The sequence below is a fragment of the Fusarium tjaetaba genome, assembly GCF_013396195.1.
Source record: "Fusarium tjaetaba strain NRRL 66243 chromosome Unknown NRRL66243_c0000304, whole genome shotgun sequence".
Classification (NCBI taxonomy): Eukaryota; Fungi; Ascomycota; class Sordariomycetes; order Hypocreales; family Nectriaceae; genus Fusarium; species Fusarium tjaetaba.
The window spans coordinates 25561-45396 of NW_023501500.1; the positions used below are offsets into that span (position 1 = coordinate 25561).

At 49.2% G+C, this 19836-nt stretch overlaps 8 protein-coding genes across 8 annotated transcripts; 3 read left to right on the top strand and 5 right to left on the bottom strand.

Annotated features, from left to right (window-relative positions):
• Positions 1-702: 702 nt before the first annotated feature.
• On the top strand, positions 703-2014 carry FTJAE_11855 (thioredoxin reductase; the record flags this gene model as incomplete). Its single annotated transcript, XM_037344842.1, has 3 exons — positions 703-946; positions 999-1814; positions 1878-2014. 3 exons carry the CDS (start codon positions 703-705, stop codon positions 2012-2014), a joined length of 1197 nt encoding a protein of 398 aa, XP_037201068.1.
• A 216-nt stretch (positions 2015-2230) lies between these two features.
• FTJAE_11856 (aminotransferase) lies at positions 2231-3649 on the bottom strand (the record flags this gene model as incomplete). The annotated part of the gene is made up of 2 exons (XM_037344843.1): positions 2231-2770; positions 2819-3649. The coding sequence occupies 2 exons, from the start codon at positions 3647-3649 to the stop codon at positions 2231-2233; spliced, it is 1371 nt and encodes a 456-aa protein (XP_037201069.1).
• Positions 3650-5214: 1565 nt separating this feature from the next.
• On the top strand, positions 5215-7974 carry FTJAE_11857 (isopenicillin N epimerase; the record flags this gene model as incomplete). Its single annotated transcript, XM_037344844.1, has 1 exon — positions 5215-7974. The coding sequence occupies one exon, from the start codon at positions 5215-5217 to the stop codon at positions 7972-7974; it is 2760 nt and encodes a 919-aa protein (XP_037201070.1).
• Positions 7975-8080: 106 nt separating this feature from the next.
• FTJAE_11858 (aspartate racemase) lies at positions 8081-8776 on the bottom strand (the record flags this gene model as incomplete). Its single annotated transcript, XM_037344845.1, has 1 exon — positions 8081-8776. The coding sequence occupies one exon, from the start codon at positions 8774-8776 to the stop codon at positions 8081-8083; it is 696 nt and encodes a 231-aa protein (XP_037201071.1).
• Positions 8777-9556: 780 nt separating this feature from the next.
• Positions 9557-11125, bottom strand: FTJAE_11859 (uncharacterized protein; the record flags this gene model as incomplete). Its single annotated transcript, XM_037344846.1, has 5 exons — positions 9557-9905; positions 9955-10344; positions 10404-10526; positions 10635-10792; positions 10850-11125. The coding sequence occupies 5 exons, from the start codon at positions 11123-11125 to the stop codon at positions 9557-9559; spliced, it is 1296 nt and encodes a 431-aa protein (XP_037201072.1).
• Positions 11126-12395: 1270 nt separating this feature from the next.
• FTJAE_11860 (uncharacterized protein) lies at positions 12396-13938 on the top strand (the record flags this gene model as incomplete). The annotated part of the gene is made up of 5 exons (XM_037344848.1): positions 12396-12703; positions 12762-12786; positions 12845-13158; positions 13233-13580; positions 13641-13938. 5 exons carry the CDS (start codon positions 12396-12398, stop codon positions 13936-13938), a joined length of 1293 nt encoding a protein of 430 aa, XP_037201073.1.
• Positions 13939-14614: 676 nt separating this feature from the next.
• FTJAE_11861 (sterigmatocystin biosynthesis monooxygenase stcW) lies at positions 14615-16471 on the bottom strand (the record flags this gene model as incomplete). The annotated part of the gene is made up of 4 exons (XM_037344849.1): positions 14615-15382; positions 15431-15591; positions 15638-16298; positions 16343-16471. The coding sequence occupies 4 exons, from the start codon at positions 16469-16471 to the stop codon at positions 14615-14617; spliced, it is 1719 nt and encodes a 572-aa protein (XP_037201074.1).
• Positions 16472-17591: 1120 nt separating this feature from the next.
• On the bottom strand, positions 17592-18908 carry FTJAE_11862 (integral membrane protein PTH11; the record flags this gene model as incomplete). The annotated part of the gene is made up of 5 exons (XM_037344850.1): positions 17592-17999; positions 18050-18163; positions 18211-18302; positions 18352-18709; positions 18762-18908. The coding sequence occupies 5 exons, from the start codon at positions 18906-18908 to the stop codon at positions 17592-17594; spliced, it is 1119 nt and encodes a 372-aa protein (XP_037201075.1).
• Between the last annotated feature and the right edge of the window lie 928 nt (positions 18909-19836).

The window sequence follows — 19836 nt, forward strand, 5'->3', positions numbered from 1 at the left end:
CACTGATGCATCAACAAGGATTGTCCATAGCACCAGCAAATGGAAGCTAATGTGGATGGAACTTTTTATCACAATCGCGAGAAAACACAAGAAAGGGAAAATCCTTTTGATCTTCAAGAAAAGCTGACACGGTTTAAGGTTCGACCCAATTTGACCCTTGTGTTGGTGCGCATGTCACCCAAGTGGACTTCCATGATCGACGTTACTGAAAATCACAAGTTAGTGAGCATGCATACCTACTTCTCTCCACCTCGCGGTCAACGCATTCCGGCATCCTGGTTCAGATACATAGCAATTTTGATCGTCCCGTCTGTCTTAGCCTCGGCCAGCAAGCTTGGTCCCCAAGCCTCGCCGACTTCCGGGCGCTTAGCCTGCGTCACTGACCCAGGCCTCAGCTTGGACATGTCTCAGCACCCTTATCTGAAGATCTGCACTCGGCGCAATATCACATTATCAGCCGTGTGCCTTCAACTGAGACATTGGAGTCCGCGCGTAAAACGGAGTAACCCGTCTTTGGTATGTCGCGTCCCAGAAGGCGAAGGGAACGCAAATGAGGTCAAGCCTCAATTGGTATTGTTGAGCCTATGACGTATACCAGAAGCGCCTGGTAGGTACAATTCTAAACACATCACTCGAAAGCTATTGAGAAAGGGCTCGAATCTTGGGAGACAACATTTACAGCTTTCGAAACAAACCGTCAAGATGTTTCTCAAGCCTGTTATCCTGCTCGCCTTTGCTTTCTTCCTGCGCTCAGCTACCTGTGCTCCTACTCCCGACCTGTCATCCCTCACAACTGACTATGAAGTTATTGTAGTAGGTGGCGGGCCTTCAGGCCTCGGCGCTCTCAGCTCTCTTGGACGCATTCGCCGCAAGGCTTTGATGATCGACTCTGCCCAGTATCGTAATGCGCCCACGCGACTCATGCACGATGTTGCTGGTTTTGATGGTTTGTGGCCTCTTCTGATAGTAGGACTGAGCTATCTGCTGACGGAATGCAGGTGTAACGCCAGCGTATTATCGATGGTCCGCCATGCAGCAGATTGCCCATTACACGACAGTCAGTGCAATGAACGGAACAGTGACAAGAATTGAGCCTGAAGCGAACTACAGTTTCTTCAACGTTTCATGTACATCGCTAGACGGTACAACATCTATTTATACCGCCAGGAAAGTCATCTTGGCGACTGGCCTGCGAGACCTCCTTCCGGAAACACCTGGGCTACAGGAGAACTTCGGGAAGGGTATCTATTGGTGTCCTTACTGCGATGGGATGGAACATGCCGACCAGTCGATGGGCATTCTTGGTCCTCTTGATATGGCTATCGAGGCAGCTGCCGAGGCTATCACTCTGAACTCCGACATTGTGATTTTCGCTAATGGCACCGATACGCCCGATTACCGTTCCAAAGCTGATAAGCAATTTGCCGAAAACTCGTCTGAGTATCTTCGAAGAAAGAACATCAAAGTCGACAATCGCACCATAACTCGTATCACTAGATTACAAGATGGCGGTGCACATGTGAGGGATCCGAGCCTCCCAATGGTACCTGAACATGACCTCTTCAGAGTCGAATTTGACGACTTTGGGCGAATGGAGCGTCAGGTACTCTTTACAGTCTTCGGCAGCGAGCAAAGGTCTCCACTTGGGGAAATGCTCGGAGTCAATATGGCTAATGGCACGATGGAAGTGGATCGCATAAGCATGCGTACAAATGTGCCTGGCATCTATGCTGTTGGCGATGCGAGCACTGACAAAAGCACCAATGTTTTGCACTCACTTTATACCGGGAAAATTGCCGTTGTAGATATTAACAGTAAGTCAACTTTCCCCAATGTGGTATCATCGAGTCATTCGGTAGCTGACAATGTCTGAACAGTGGAATTGGAAAGGGAGATAAGCAGGTCGTTAAACTCTCAGGCTCAGGTTGATCCGGGGAAGCAAGTCGGTCGCGATGAACGGAAGAAGCTTTGGAGACAGGTGAGCGGGCAAGCTGGAGACGTCCTGGACTTGTAGATGTATGGACATAAAACTGGAATTATATATATACCGTAGATTGAGATTAATAGATTGACCCATCTTATTTCCCGCATAGTCCACCTTCTGAACATACTTGTAAGCAATTGGGGGCTTTCATCGAGCGGAGCCTCTTGTATCAACAGGATAACCCTCAATGTCCACGATTTCTAGTACAAGCATAGTAGTATTAATTATTAACGTCGAACACGCTCCCTACATGACCATGCATCCCGCGCCCTTGGGCTTCATCAAGTTCTTCTTCTGAACAGACGCAAACTCCACGGCCTCCACATCATTCGAAGGTCTCCATGCACGCTCTAAAGCCATCGCCCTCTCTATGCGACGTAGTCCCTCGAGTAACTGCTCATGAGGAAGTGCAAACGTGATTCGGAACCACCCTCTATCTCTAGCATGAAAGGGTACACCACTAGCAACAGAAACCTTCGCAGATGCAAAGTCCTCCATGAGCGCCGCATCGGAAACTTCTGTTGCTGTCTCCCCACCGAGGCGAGTCCATATAAAGACTCCTGCTACTGGGCGATAGAAGGCAAAGCGGTGGAAGGATAAGAAGTCTCCAACGAGAGCTGCTGCATTGCGGAGAAGCATTCTGTTGCGAACGAGAATGTGCTCTAGGACTAAAAGGTCCGAGAAAAGACTGGAGGCAATCACGGATGTGGCATTGGATACTCGGTACCTGTTCAGAATGGCCATTGCATTGCGAAGCTCGGGGTTCTTCTGTGTTACAAGAAAGCCCTATAAGAGGTTAGTCAAGATAATGCGAGCCGGGGACGATGTTCGTACAAGTCGCAGACCACTACTACCGAGGTCTTTGCTCAATGCGTAGACAACATGTACGCGAGCAGGATTCACTCCAATTCGCTTCATATCCAGAGATAAGACAGAGGTAAACTTTGTCTCTGGGGACTCAAATACAATTGGCCCTTTTTCAGAAAATGTCTTTGGGGTCTTTGTTTGTTGTGACTCCCATGCCGACATGCCATATATCTCGTCCGCGATGTACTGGATATCTTGCTCCTCGCAGAACTGAAGGATTGCTTCCAACCAGCTGGTAGGATAGATGTGCCCCGAAGGGTTCATGGGGTTGCAAACAATGATGCCGCGTACGCGACACGTCGCAGCCTCCATAGCTTTCAGATAAAGCTTGATGAGCTGCTCTGGGGATGAGAGCCCAACTGGTATCGTGACTGGTATCAAGCGATCATCATTTCGCAGATTGCTTGCTATCCCAAAGCCTTCCCAGCATGGGGCATTAATCAGCATGCCTTCATCAAGCTCGCTGAGCGAAAAGTCAAGACTGTCGAGGATGGACCCAGCACCAGCACCACAGACGATATGGCTGGGCAGTACAGGACTTCGTGGATTGAAGAACCTGTTGAAGAAAGAGGCTGCGTTCTCGAGAAGATCCGGTGGACCACCGAGATTCTTCGAGTATGAGAGATGCGATGCTTCAAGGTTGTCCGCTATGGCTTTCTTCATGAGTGGAACAAGATCTGGACGGCACAGCCAGTTCTCTGCTGAGTTCATGGCAAGGACGTCCTGCGGCCATACTGGGACAGAGGGAATCTCTTCAGCCAGCCAGTTCAAGCTCTTCTGAGCGCGATGAGAAAGCATTGTATTGGTGATGTGAGAATGTCGGAGTGTTCTGAGTGTAGATGATTTGGCATTCGCTGTATCTTGGTAGTAAAAATATTGGCGGCCTCAACCTCTTTGGTGACATATGATATGAAAGAGCAAAATGATACTCGGAATGGTTGGTACTCCATTCTACACAGCAGCTACAACACGTATCGGTACAAGACCGATAACTCTGAGGTCAGACAGTCAGTGAGTGTTTGGCCACCGATCGACCCTCCCTTGTCCTGTCTAAACAACCCCTGAACCTTGATTCAATGCGATAAAGAAATTATCGTCTGGCACAACTCCCAAGATCCCTGGATTTGATATTGGAATGGTGTATTCGCGGCAAAGTTCCCAGCCTCCGAAGGGCAGGGAACATGTGTCATCACTAGACACGGCATCAAAGCACCCCTTGCTATATCCAGTCGTTTTGGATTAGGCGGTGCTTATCAGTATGGCCTAAGGAGGTTATTGAAACATTGTGTTTCCGTGTCTCAGCTCAGCCAGCCCTATGAGCAGGGCCATAGCGATCACGTCCTTGTCGGGCGCTGGTTGCTTTTCCGCATAGACCTGTTGAGATGAGCTATCACCAGATGCTTGAATAATTGCCCAACTATTGGCCGACGGTCTGGGACAACATTGTCTCACTTCGGGCCATCGGCCTCAACAATACCACTGCAGACGGTCCCGGGACTGTACCCTTGTCTTCCCCCAGTGAGACAGTCACTAGCGGCGTCACCCGCCTCCCCGTGTGGCGGTAAGTGTCTCAGCTGCTGGCAATCGGGAATCTGAGCCGGATGTCGGTGTCTTATCCTCCCCATTGGGCCAATCAGTTTTTGACAAGTTTGGCATGCAAGGTGTGTATATGCAGGTTTCTCCAAGGAACAGTCTCACCACCTCCTCTTTGCTTTCGCATACCATCTGGGATCTGACCGCAGCTGCACGCCGGAAGGGATAGAACCGATGGACCGGCACCTCAGGGGGCAAGAAAACAGCAAACAATAAAATGAGGTATCAAAATAAACTCACCAAAGGATCTTCTAAGTCTATACTAAACTTATCCTAAATTAGACAAAGTTACCACAGTACTTTTGTCACTTAGGATCAAGGCCCTGGGTTTTCTTCCCTCCCCTAGCGGCAGTACCTAGCAAAGAGTAAACGTCAATGATCGTCGAAGTCTTGACTCATTTGGACGCGAATCAACTACCAGACAAGTCTTAGTCTTGATATTGAGCGAAATTGGAAACTGCATCACGGTAAGTGGCGGAGTTAGTCATGAGAAACATGAGAGACATGCGCTCTGCTTCATGCACCTATGGAGGCGGTAAGACTTTGCTATGGTGGGCAAATCAACATTTGCTTTTTCTGTCCTGAAGTCCCTTTGAACCACGTCATTGCGATCAGAATAATGGGGGCGATGAATGAGAGAAAGAAGGGTACCATTGTGGTTACGACCTTGAGCAATATCCTTATACTAGTTAAAGAAACCCGAATCATCTATCTCTGAATCTAGCCTGCCAGAGTCATTCATGAATTATCAGACAAAATCCCCTTTTACCATGACCGAACACGGTGAAGAACCTCTTTCGGAAGCTATGGCGGCCCACCTCCAAAGTTTCGGAGAGTGGCAGATCCAGAAGGACATCATCTACCTAGACAATGGTGCCTTTGGATCATGTCCAAAATCCGTCGTCGAGAAGCAGAAAAACATTCGGCAACGCATTGAAGAAAATCCCCATGAGTTCTTCGAAAGATCATACGTTTCTGGCTTGGAGGCCAGCAGACGCTCCCTGGCCGACTTCCTACACGTCGAATATCGAGATATCTTTCTGCTTCCCGGCGCAACTCACGCCATGAACGTTGTCATTCAGAGTCTACAATTCGACCCAGATGATGAGATATTGACTACGAACGTCGCTTACAGCTCTGTGCGCATGGTTCTTGACCATGTTGCCAAGAGGGACGGCGCTCATATCGTTGTCGTCGATGTGCCTCTACTAGTCACAGGCCCCGAAGATGTGATTGAGCGCATCCTTGCTGGCGTCACGCCTCGCACGCGTTTTGCAGTCATCGACCACATCCCAAGTCGAACTGGTCTCGTACTTCCAGCAAAACAAATCGTCAAGGAGCTTGAGTCCCGCGGTATTGACACCTTGGTCGACGGAGCACATGCGCCTGGCATGATTCAATTGGACCTCGAGGATATCAACGCCGCATACTACGTCGCTAACTGTCACAAATGGATGTGTGCGCCACGAGGAATTGGCTTCCTCCACGTCCGGCGAGATCGCGCTCATATCATCAAGCCGCTGGTGATTGCCAGGTCGCCGTATGTCGTTGGCAAATCGAAGCACTCTGTGCTTGAGCATAGTTTCGGATGGATGGGGACCTACTGCCCCTCAGCAATGCTCTCTCTTCCCTCTGCTATCGACCATCTCAACACGGTGATGCCATGCGGGTATACCGACTTGACGAGTCGCAACCATGACCTCGCAGTGTTAGCCCGCAGGATCGTCTGCAAAGCTATCGGCGTAGATATTCCGTGCCCAGATAACATGATCGCTGCTATGGCCACTATACCGCTGCCAGACTCTCCAGGGCCTGAGCAGGAGGGAATGCTTCCGATTCAGCAAGCTCTCTGGAAAGAACATGGTATTGTCATTCCTGTTTACTCTTGGCCTGCATACCCTAAGCGGGTGATCCGTTTGTCGGTGCAGGCTTACAATACGTTGGATCAGTACCTCAAGCTAGCCGACTGTTTACGCATCGTGCTGCGCAAAGAGCGAACGTCATTCTCGCTTGCCTCTGTTGGTTCCATTGAACCTCCGACACCTCCTTACACAAGGAGACAGAGTGACGACTCTGCATACTCTTCCTCCTCAGAGGGTCACTTAGCATGCGGATGCTCCAGTTCTGGAACCAAGAGCTTGAGTGCGGGACATGGTGTGCCTAGACCGCCGTACCAAGACATTGAGAACCCAACCCTGGCCATGCTCTGTAATCTCGCTGAATCTAGATTACTGAGGATCTTACATGGCACATTCTCTTTCGATCCTGTTTCCTTGTTTCCCACCGCTAGAGCTTGTGAGGCGGCACTCACCTTGACCAGTGAGACCCAGAAGCATGCGAACCTGGAGACTTCCAAAATGGCCTACATGCTATCTTGCATTCCGCGGCGCAGAATTCCACAAATAATGGCTTCCTGTGTATCGCAGCTGCTTGAGACTGAAGACGTAATTGAGAATTGGCCTTTGCGAATGAACACGCTCAAAAACCAGTCTCAGGTGCTCAGTCGAGCAGTCATTTTTGAGATGAACTCTCCTAGAGCGCCTGCCAACTTCACAATCGATCGCAGCGAGTTTGTTAGTCGAGTTGTGCCCTACGAGACGGAAACCCACGAAGAGAACCTCAGTCTGAAGTTATGGGGCCGTGCTCTGACAGACTTCACGACCAAGGGACGATGGTCTTCAGGTCGAATTGCATCGTTCTTGCAGATCCATGCATTTTTGAGGGATCCTGTTTGTGGACTGCGCAACATCTTTGAGTTCCAGAGAGATATCTTCCTAAAACTGCTCACCAGCCTCACGAAGGAGCTGGAAAAGTCGAGCCTGACTAAACGCGAAGATGTCGCAGCGCAATTGGCAGCCGAGTCTTCATTCCTCTCTCAACCTCTCGTCAAGAATGCAAGCTTTGTTCATTTTTCGGAGGATCAACAACTTGTATACTCATACGTTGGCATTTCTGATATGGCACGATCTGAGTTCTCTTGCCCAGAAATTGTCATTGGGATGATCGGCGATATCATCAATTGTCGGTCGAGGGACGAGATCCGTATTGCCCCGATCGCCGTAGCAAATGTCCATCCTGTTTGTTCAAGCCACGATTCTAGGCAAGTCATCATAGATGGTAATAATCGGATTACTACCCTGACGTTTCTCAAGTTCGTCTCTATCTACGGACTCTCAAATCTTGCGGCAGCCGAAGATAACCTGCGAGAGTACTGCCGAGACAGCGGATTTGGACCAGTTTATTTTGTCGACTTCTGCGCTGTGGTAGACATGCTGCGGAACAAGGCGGTGCATATTTTGAGGCAGCTTCAGACTGGTGTTGATCTTGGACATTTCAAGCATATTACGCAGGTGCCGTGTCTGATTACGGAGGAGGCATCTTTCATCACCAAAGTGCTAGTCAATGGAGAGGAGATTGCACAGCCAATTCATCAGTCTGTTTTTGCGACAGACGATTTGCTTGTAGCACTACCGGCAAAGATGCAGTGTCATGGGCGGGCGAAAGGGTTCAAGGCGCTGCCAATTAGGTAGATGACACGTATTCTAAAAACATTCCATGCTTCAATTCATCATAACTTCTAAGATCCCAGTGGTGTTTCTATGGCGATTGCTTGGTGTAGATGCTACCCAAAAAGCATCACTCTTTCATTGCCCAGTCAGCGGCGGCGATAGCGTGAAGCTTCGCAGTGTCAAATACCGGCAGCTCACTTCCCGCCTCATCAACCAATAGACCAATCTCAGTACACCCCATGATCAAACACTCAGCACCCTCAGCCTTGAGTCTGCGGATGACAGCGTGATAGTCCTCGCGAGAGTTCTCTTGAATGATCCCGTTGCAGAGCTCCTGGTAAATGACATTGTGCACCGTATCTCTGTCGCTATCACCCGGGACAATGACCCTGAGCCCGAATTTCTCGACCAGGCGCTGCTTGTAAAAGTCTTTCTCCATGGTGAAGCGCGTTCCGAGGAGGCCGACGGACTTGTAGCCTGCTTTGATGATGGCCTCGGCAGTAGGATCGACGATGTGTATGAGAGGTAGTTGCGAGGCGGGTTCGATGCCGTGAGAAACGAAGTGCATTGTGTTGGTGCAGAGGACCAGAGCATCAGCACCAGCGAGCTTCAGCTTGGTCGCCGCGTCATTGAGCATCTCGCCAGCTTCGTCCCATTTGCCCGCGTGCTGAAGGGCCTCGATGTTGGCAAAGTCGAAGGAAAACACGATGCACTGGGCAGAGTGAAGGCCGCCTTGGATTTCGCGGACGCGACGATTGATCTCTTGGTAGTAAGTTGTAGTCGACTCCCAGCTCATGCCGCCGATCAAACCGAGCGTCTTCATCGTGCTTGTTGTTGCTTGGGTTTTTGGTCTTGACACGTGGCTCCTGTGCGATGTTGATCAAGCTGTGAATGCGGTGTAAGAGGAAGGTTTTGGTGCAGCCACTCAAAGCAGATTTGTTATCGCGGTGGCTGACTCATTGTCGGTACGTACTCGAGGTTTTGATGACTTGCAAAAATTGAATCAATTCCGCCACTGTTACCTATTGGGTTTAACTGAGACAAGTGATTCTTTTTTACGTATGAGTAGCCTTTTAGTCTCTATACCACGGTAGCCATGTTTCTCCTGTATCAACATGTGAGTCGCATTCGTTCCACCGACTGGCATGTACTGGCATGGCAGGAATTGTGGTCCGGAAGTGAGGATCGTGCAGCGCCGGAGTTATAGCCTTAGATATATGTCATAAGGTTTTCATCTTGACTTCATTTTACGGGCCCGAATAGAACTTAGCGCCTCACAACTGGCATAGTGACTTTGTAGTTCATGGTTATCCTTTGAGGCAGCCCAGGCTGGAGACATGCCGTAACTTCAACAACAAAGACTCTCCTTGAATCTATGAGTAACTAAGATCTATGGAAGAATGCTCGCGTAATACAGTCAAATTGGCTACCGAGGTGAGAAGGAGTGGATTGAGTTAAGCTACCGAATACGGCTGCACAGACGGAAATGACTGACCGGAGCTAAACTACCAAACGAGCTCGTACTAACTTTGAATCTCCAACAGATCGACGTGAAAGCAATGTAGTTCCTTATCAATTTCAACTTCCAGAAACAACAGGAACTCTAAGCGCTGACAATCTCACCCATGACAGCCAGAACATTGGCGGAAGCACGAGAGTTCTCAGCGTTGATGGTGAGGACACCGGAGCTCGCATCCCAATTGTTACCGTGGGACTCGTTCTCCTCAGACGAGGAGCCAGAAGCACCGATGCGGAACCCGAAAATACTGATTCCACCACCACCTTGGACCGTCTTCTTGTAGTCCTGGTCAAAAGCCGTCTTCGCATCACCACTGAAGCTGATCTCCATGCTGACGCCCTGGGCAACGAGCATCTGCGTAGGGCGGACCTTTTGAAACATGGCGGGCGGCTTAGCACCAAGCTTAGCAATGAGACTGTTGACGTCAACGTCCCTGTGTATGAAGTTAGATAATGTCGGTGAAGAAGTAGGCTTGAACTTACCAAGAACCAGGCTCAAATGGAACGGTCTTGTAGTGTTGGATCTTGAGAGAGACCTTGACGTCCTTTGCGTTAGAGCTCATGTTGAAGTTGGAGTGCTCAACACGTCCACCTCCACTGGCATAGAAGTCAAAGACGGGGAAGCGGCTGAAGGAGGCATTACCCTGAGCTTCAGTAAAGCCGATGTCCTTGAAGGAAGACTGCTGGCCAGTAGAGAGACTAATACCGAACTCATCCGGCTTCTTGTTCGAGAAGCCAACCCAGCCATCGAGCATGGCAGCGTAGCCCGAGATGGAGTACTGAGGCACATATTGGGTCTCGAGCGGGTGAGGAAGGATGGGTCTTCCAGCAGCATCGTAAGTAACTGACTGAATGCTGGCCTTCATGTTGAATCTGATAGGGATCTGTTAGTCAATCCGAGGTACTAGGAGCTCAACAGTGTGGACACGTACCCGTTGATTTCAGTGAGAGTGTTGGATCCGTTAGCGGCACTCTTCATAGCTTCGGCAAGAAGAGCAGAGCCAGCGCCACCAATGGCATTGGTCTTCATTTGAACTTCATTCGTGGCAGCCTCCCTGTGGTATGGATGTCAGTAAAGAGTTCTTTGTGACTCTCAATGTTGCAAGGGTACGTGCCAGTTTTGGAAGGCAACCAGGTAGGCATTGGCGTTCAATGGAGCCCACTGAGCGAATGACTTGGGCTTGTCGGGGTTGTCATCGTCCTTAAAGTCCTGCATAGCCTGCTTCTTTGCGTCATCCAGCTCAGAGCGAAGGATAGCCAATCTCTCCTTAGCCTTGTTAAGTCTGTCCCAGGCATCGGGGGAGTTATCACCACCAGCGCCCTGTAACAATCACCATTAGTCAATGAGGAGTGAATTGGAGTTGAGGAGAAAACTTACCGGAGTGAGGGTCTGCAGGGTCATGTTCAGCGCTTCAGAGTAGCGCGAGACTTTGCTGGCGACAAAGTTGGGGTTGGTGGGATCCAACAGAAAGTCCGCATACTGGTAGATTCCCCAGTTAGTGCAGACAGCGGGAATGTCCTTACCACCGGAGATGCCAGCCGTGTTGGCGGCAGCGATGTAGACTCTGGTATTGTCACTGACCGGGCCGCCGACCATGATGTTCTTGACGGTCGAGGCGTAGGCCTTCCAAAAGAGCTGGTTCTCTTCAGACATGTTGCGAGTAGAGACTTGTAATTGGGATAAGAAGGGGGAGTAAAATTGTGTTTGTGTTTGGTGTTCTTGTAGTGTTTGGTTAACTGTTGAATGAGAGTAAAAGCTGGGCGAGACCATTGATCTTTATACAAGGAAGACTCTTCGTTGGGACTATTGCAACGTGTATCTCTATGTAAGCTAAGGATGCTCGCGGCACACAGTCCCCAGCTTGGCGAATGCTGTCAGCTGCCTCGAAAACAGTCAGATGGATAAGCTATGCGACCTACATGTTGAGTTTGCTATGGCAAAAGTCTCGCCAAGAAACGAATATTGCAGCCACAGACGTACGCACCTTTCTTGAGGGATGCTAGCGTGCTGCCAGTTGCCGTAACGTACGTGTCACAAGATAGACGGCACAACTGAGAACGATGTACGTTGGCTGCCAGTGGCGAGGTCACAACGGCGGGGAAACTTTAGACTAGACACTCCATGGCTAGCTGAGGTGTCCAAACTGGAATATTACTCAGGTTCAAATCACTTGGCTCCTCGGAAGTGCTCCTTTCCGGGATCTCGCTAATTGGCAGTCTGGCTTAGTTCGGATGTATCAAACAACTAAGGGAGACTTAAGACAGAGTCTGTAGTGAGCATGTTGCTTCTGCTATGGTTTCGTAATGATTTAAATCATCCTATGCGGTAAACTTACGGATCAAAGCGGATGTTTGCCAGCAATGCTGAATCGATTTGCTGGCGATAACCCGTGGTGCGATGAGACTCTCCTTCGCATCGACTATCAAAGATGTTCAGGTCAAAGTCCAGCATAATCCCGTATTTGGAACCCTTACTGATGAAATGATAGATGACAGCCACAAGTGGCCACAGCCAGCCACTCTCCGCGACAATAGTAACCGAGCCGCCACTTATCACACACGGCACGTAGCTTCTCAGATAGATCACATAATTGGTGTCATGAGATACAAGCCAACATAGACGTTGCTCACTGAGTGTGATCTCTATTTCACACTTAGTGCAATTCGAGACAATATTGGGAGCCCCACGAAACATGAGTAGACCTCATCCTGATGGAGGGCTATAGTCAGCTTCCCCATAGTCTTCTCGGGTCGCCTTTGCCAATTTCAAAAGAGAAGATTATATTTAATTTCTCGTATGATTAATACATAACTAATGCCCCTCGCTCAGTATTCACGTTTAGGAGTTCCCCCAAACTTAAACCTTGATCAACTGAATCCGACTCTGCGCAGCAGCCTACAGTCGGTGTCTGTCAACGCACACCATGCGGCTCACTGCAACCCTAGCCGCTAGCAAGCGGAACTTCACTCTCTTGGCAAATGGCGGATCAAAACTTGTTTGGAAGGCTTATGCGATTGCATTGCAAGCCCATATGACTACTCAAGATGACCTGGACAACTCTACCAAAGCAATTTTCGTCGCCTCTCCGGGCCTCTTTGACATTCCTGCAGGAGAGTTTGCTCCTCAACAGATCACGAACGATCAAATATTCCGCCGAACCGACTGTTTGCAACATACCGGATCTCCGTTCTACACATCCGATGGAGAAAGCTACTTCGATTCCCGTCGCAAGTATGTGTCCCGCCTTTAATTTGTATCCATGAGATATCATGCAGCTAACTGGAGCCAGGTATCTTCAAGCTGTTCACGACGATGTGAGTCTTCCTCAAGAATTCATGCTGAGTATGGAGGAATAGACTGACGACCACATAGGCCATGACTTCATCCGATGTTAGCGGTTCAATCTCAAAGCTCCGCTCCGAAGTTGAGCAGGCGCAGGACAGAAGTGCACAGGCATATCTGCGGGACCTTGGTCTATACCAGAAGTTTGCAGCTGTGGCCGGATCTGAGCTTACCAACTTTGAAGCGTGGGATGAGAAGTTTGGCATTTATTATGCATGGGCCAAGAGCGAGCAGAGACGGCTCGAATCGGAATGCGCCCTTGCCGCCACTAAAACATCAAGCAGTGTTGGATTAGTCTTGGCTGCTTTTGATCTGGCACGGGATACCTCAACGCTCAGACTTGGGTAAGCAGACACTTTCTGAAGCTGTTTCATATGATATGTCTTGCGGCTACTAACCGTGTATGGCGCGGTGATAGGAGCAACATGCCATGCTCTAATATGGACATCCCATCTGCCATAGGACGGGCACAGACTCCTCTAGTGGTTCCTACTGACCAGGTCTATTATCGACCACTCTACTCAATCAACGGCATCGACCGGAGAGTTGATTCCTGGGTTGGTGCCCAAGACGGCGGCCGTGAAGAGGTTGAGTTAGAACTCGATCTTGCCAATGCTAAGACGGCTTCTTGGGCAAGCCTTGGGTTCCCCAACCTCGATCATGATCCTCTCTACGACACCAAAGTGGTTGATGCTACCAACTCGGACGTAACACTCTCACTCAAGGCTGGAGGCATGCAAGCGTTTGATGTAGATCGGGGTTTTTGGTGAGTTCTCATTCTCAACACCTTCACATTGAACTCACTAATCGTGTTGGTTTACGACAGGGACGTTAGCGCCGCTGCTCGATCTCAGCTGGGCTCGGCTGTAGGTAATGAAGGAAGTTCCGGTAAACTCATGAAGATCACCAGAATCTTGTTGGGATATAAAGTGGAGATACGAATGGCATGTGCGGGCGGCAAGAAGAGTCAGCTGTCTGACGCTTTGGTCGGCTCGGGTAAAGAGAAGATATTGGGAATGGCAACTGACAGGTGTACCGTGCATAGCGATGATGGGCAGATCGTCGTTGCTAGTGCCCCTAGTGGCTTTCCGACCGTGTTGGCAGTCCTGGGACGTGAGATTTGAGTTGGGTAGAGGCATGACTCTGCTGAACCACCCTGGATTATGACCAGAGATCGGTCAAGGATTTCACGATACAATCACTCTTCAACCCTCTTTAGGTGCGCATTAATTTGATACCTGGTTATCGTGCTCTTTCAAGAAAGGTGATTTTCTTCGCCGTTTATCGCCGCCGTATCACGGAGCTCTGACGTGACACGTTACCAAGGGAGATAATGATAACCCCGTTTTATGAGATGTCAGATCCAAAGGGGTCGTTGAGTTAACTGTATAATCCTCCTTCGTATATGCTTGACTACTGAAAGATGGCGTTCAAGTGAATAGGAAGCGAAACAATAGCGCGGCTTGGCAATCGTCCCGCCCTGTCACAACTGGCTCAAAATCAACTCATCGATGTGGCTTTCTTAAGAGCTACCCAAGCGAATGGTCAGCCAATCAGCCTTGTATGGACATGGAATGTCCTCTCTGGTCCTCTCTGGCTTCTTGGGTATCTTCTGACTACTTGCTGTTCTATCACAAGTCATTGCTGTGTACAACCACCTGCCAAGTCAACAATATTCTGGCCACTGGCCATATCGGCGTGAAACACAGTTTATTTAGATTGCAAGTTTCGTTAATTTAACTATAGCGTGAAACTTGTGACAGTACACTGGTTTGAGGTAGACTGCCTTGACACTTGAATCTAGCTCTTGGCGGCAAGCTTAGCTTGGCGATGGAGTTCTCTCGGTGCCTGGCTTCCACTCTTCGAAATGACTCTTGTCCTTGCGCCTTTACTCAAATGCCTCCCATCATCCTCATCCCTTATGTAGTATGCCAAATCAGCCGTAGGATCCCACTCGGTCTGAGAAAGTCCATTACCTAGCCACTGAAATCTGTTCCCGCTATACTCAAAGTCATAGTCCTCAAATCTAGGTTCTCGCATAGCCTCCAAGTAGTGCAGTGTAGATCCCGGCCATGTGATCGAAGACTGACCCCAGTTCGGCTTGATGTTATGTGAGTGTCGGCAGTTATCAGACCAGACCATCTTCTGAGTGACCTGCGCCATGTAGGTCTTGAAGTCGTAGCATGCTGCTGCCTTCAGACTCGTGCTATGCATTCCGGGTTCAGTTTGGTACTTGTCGATAAAAGCGCAGACAAAGTCCGCTTGAGCTTCTATGGGCGCGATGACGGGGCCGTTGGAGATCGGTGACCATGGGCCTGCGAGGGTGAATGAGTTGGGGCACTCGGAGATGCCTACTCCCATGTAGCCTGTTATAGAGGTGCTCCAATCTTCCTGGAGGTTGTGTCCTTTGAAATGGATGGGATACCGAGGGATGAACGATGTGTCGAAGCCAGTGGCTGCAATGATGACATCGCCTTCATAATGTTGTCCATCGTCGCTTATACAGCCTGTTTCAGTGATCTCTTTGACACCGGAGTAGATCGCTTGGACATTGTCTTTCTTAATTGCCTGCGACTTTATCAGACTTGGGCTTCATCAACCTACCACTTGACTTACGTAGAGAAACTGATCCCCAGAAGGTAAAATGCGTTTGCATCCAACCGGGAAGTCGGGAACAAGCTTCTTTTGAACTTCCTCATCAATGACTACCTTCTTCATCTGACTCTCCAAATGCTCACGCGCTTGCTGCTGGAGGACAGTTCCTTTCATATACATAGCTGACATTCGGTTAGAAAAGAACCTCTCGTGACCAGCGCGACTTACTGAAGAAGCTGTTTAATGTCCTTTCATTTTCCAGCCGTAGCTTCATGACTGACTCTGGATCACTGACGAATTTCTCAATCTCTTCCGGAGAGAATTTGCCCTTCTTTGAGTTGACAGAGGGTAGAGTCCATCGAGGTGTTCGAACAAAGACCTTGACGGACTTGACGCGTGGTTGGATCGTGGGTAAAATCTGGACACTCGATGCGCCGGACCCTATCAACAGAATATCTTTGCCATCAAGAGATACACTGCTATCCCACTTGGCACTGTGAAGTTTGGGGCCCTTGAACTTCTCGAGTCCTGGCACAGATGGCCACGCTGGCTTGTTCAAATATCCGGTAGCATGAATCAGAATATGACACCAGTCATTAGTTGTCGTATCGGACTTTAGATCAGTAACTCTAACGTTCCACTGGCCTTTTGGTTGGTCCCAAGAAGTCTCGATGACTTGGTGCTCAGTCTTGATATGCTTGAGCAGATCATACTTGGCAGCAAACCCCTCAAAATACTCCTTGATCTCGTCTGAGCTGGCGAGGACTGAGGAGAAATCTGCCTTTGGTTCGAAGGAATATGTGTAATTGTGTGAGGGGACATCGCAGGCGCAGCCGGGATAAGTATTCTCATACCAAGTCCCTCCCACTTCTGGATTCTTCTCGTAGATCTTATCATATGAGTACGATTCTTGCTTGGATATCTTATACGTACAGTTAATGAGTAGTTCTGAAAAGATCTCCTCATCTTGTAGGCCAAGCAAAGTCCAGAAACGCCAGCGCCAACGCAAATGATCTTGACAAAGCGCTCGTTGAAAATCGCCTCTTGCTTGGGTGGATCCATATCTCTGACTGAAACTTCAACCAATACAAGAAACTGGAGGGATTTCTATCGTGGAAGTCTTCGGGACTGTTTAGACTTGAAATGTATCAACGATGAATCATGGGCTATGTTCCAAGGTCCTCTTGGCAGACGTTTCAAGTTTCTTATAACCCGCGAAGTGAAGCAAATGAGTCATCATTCGGTCTCCTCTTATCACTGTTAATTCTGGGGCAGTTAGTAACTCACTGTGGCATCCAACTAATTTGTGAGAGCAGAATGTATTTTACAGGCGAGACTTGTCGTTAATGGCATGTATTCACCACGCAAAATATGCTACTTACCCTACGGATCTTGGCATGCGTCGATCAGTGAAATCTCCGAGACTGCTAAACGCCCGATTAGTATCCATCTTCCGCCACTAAAGCCGCTAGAAAGTATTGTCTAACATCACTAAGCACTTTGCAGCTGACAAACACTTTTACGCTGCATATCATACACAATTATAACGCAAAGTCCACACCGGAACTGCCCATGGGCTAATTTTCGTACGATGAGTCGTTTATCGCTTTTTCAACGCGCGTCAATGAAACGAGATTTGGTTGCTTTTTCTGCTGCATCATGCAAAGGTACCTTGACCCAGCAATTTAAGCAGAACAGGAAACTGTTTCGCCGGCCATGCACATGTCGCCGATGTTTAACCTTGTTTGCTTTTGTCAATTGAGAAATCAGACGGGAAGAGTTTCCACCTTCTTACTCGGGTCAATCGTATTTCTTGGCTGGCACAGAATCGTACGTCAGGCTGCGATACCCTGTCGCTCATTACTCGCGTGGAAACGCTTTCGGCGGGCCGCGGTATCCGATGACAGCACATGGGACTTGCAGAGATTTTCCATTGGAGGATCTATCCTTGCCCTGGCACTGAAGGAATCTTGACCCCAGTTTGGGTATCACGTAAAAGGGGCACGGTTCAGGAAGGATCATTAGGAAGTCTCCCCGGAGACAACGATCTCTTTAGTTCGCGGGGGCTAATCGTAGTCTCGGGTGTATCCGTTTAACTGACTCGACTCATGATGCGACAAGCAAGATTGAAGACAGTTACGGTGCATTTTTAGATCTAAAAAAATAACTCAACCGACGTAGACTACCATCGAGGATCTCGCGGCGGCGAATATGTCCCCTGAACTGCCTCAACATCGATACGCTGCTCCACCCTAATACCACTCCGAAACTGACGCGGCTGTTCCGGTAAAGAAGGCAGGTCCTTCTGTACGATCTCCTCTTGGCTCTCGGACCGAGAGACCACGTTGGTTATTGAGTAAGGGTCATGCACCTTGCTGTTATTCGCGCGCCCAGACCGAAGCTCATGGCTCTCGAGTCGACTGCCGTTGTAGTGCGGTGTCTGAGAGTTGCCCGTCTTGTCGGTCGCGTAGCCTGCCATGACCCAGAAGCGGCGCTTGAGGAGAGGTGTAACCATCGGGGCTTGGCCGACGAAGATGCCGACACAGTCTTCGCGCATTGACCATAGAGCTGAGACGCCTTTTTGGTTCAACTGACTCGTGTTAGTGTTTGTTATCGTAAGAGTGAGGTTCGCGGACTTACGTTGAAGATGAGAACAAAGCGGAGGATGGCGGCGAACATGCAGAAGAAGCCCAGGCTGAAGAGAAGAAAGAGACCAAATTTCTTGAGGCGATTGGTTTGAATGCCCACCAAGACCTATACTCTGTTAATAGACATCGGAGAGAGGGTAGTAGTCATCGTACGGGAATTGGTATAAGCATTATGCAGATATCCGTGACCAAATTGAAGACCAAGATGACGACAAAGAAGGTGAGATTCTGGGGAACGCATTGGCCTATCGAAGTCAGCAAGCCGTCCGACAAATCTGGTGCCTCGATACTAACGTCCTGGATCTGGCCAAACTTGCCAAAGGTGATGGAATGGTCGACACGTCGCGGCCAGCGTAATGATGATGACCACCACTGACAATATCACCACCACCATCAACGGCTTCACGAACCTCTCCGTCCAAAGACCCCTCACAACACGACTGTAAAAGCACAGCATGTTGAACTTGAGCGTCCACAGAATAACCACATATCCAGTCAATCCAAGCAGAAACATCTGCGAACCATACGCCCACTTCTTACTATCCTCCTCACTCATGTTCTTCCTCTCCTCGAAGGTCAAATCGGAGGTATGGCGGCCCTCGGCGCCTTGGACAAAGACTTGGCCAATTACGGGTGCAGCAGTCCACATTCCCTACCACGAACCGTTAACGATCGAACACGTCAGTCATGGAATGGAGACTCACAGCGACTGCAATAACGAGGTAATCGTCCCAATCGTAGTTCCTATACCCAACCATTTTCGTGCGACAAAAGATGCGCGCCCCGATCATGGCGGTGCCGATAACGTAGAGGATCCATATCTCGGCGATTTGACCAGCTAACGCAGTCATTGTAACGAACGGAAGAAAATAAACGTTTAACAAAAAAGAAAATGACAACTGCAAGCAGCTGAACGGGCTAACAAATAAGCATATCAAGGCATGTAAATGAAGGAATGGCGACGTGATCCTTTAGAATTTCTTTTTGCATCTTAAAGAAGCAGGAATCGAAACCCCGCGGCATGTTTTCAATTAAGCTTTCTCCCTATAATTCGCCCCCGACGGAAGATAAAACAATTCATAGCCCGACAATTAACTACAAGCAGTCAGATCTTTTGCCTTCCCTGTATCTTTATGCCTCGGACGTAAGACACAGAACTGTAAGATTCCTTTTTCCATTGTTACATCTTGTCTTACGCTTTGGCGAGTCGGTGGATACGCCAAGGTTCTCGATGGAGGGATCCTGGGGTGAGCATCACATGTTTTTAGGCTTTTTATATCAGGGCCCGCTGGGATGTAACTGTTCTGGTGGGATTGAGATCCCTGGGGATGTGAGCTGCAGATGTCAGGGGCATTTCTAGATTCAGATGCTGGGTCTGTTGGTTCTGTACCTTGTGCTACTGATAATGCTTCAGTTATGTCGGCAGTTGATTCGGGAAAAACAGGTCATGGCATGATTGCAACACTCACGGCCGGACTTTGAGAAGTTATAGCTGCATGGCAGTATGATAGATCAAATACTCCGTTCCGAATATTGCCCAGATACAGGCGTGGCCCGGCTCATGCTGATGCCGTCGACATTGCAGATGCTAAGCCCCCAGTTGAGAGAACAGCCCCCGCGCATGAAACGACAAACCAACACGCACCGGACCAACAGTTCTCATTCCCCGTGAGCTCAATATAGAACCAACGCTGTTTCAATCCTCTTAACAAGGAAGGTCACTGCATCGCCGATACTATTTATTCGTCGGCCCGTTCAGACTCAAATCTCCCCAATGCA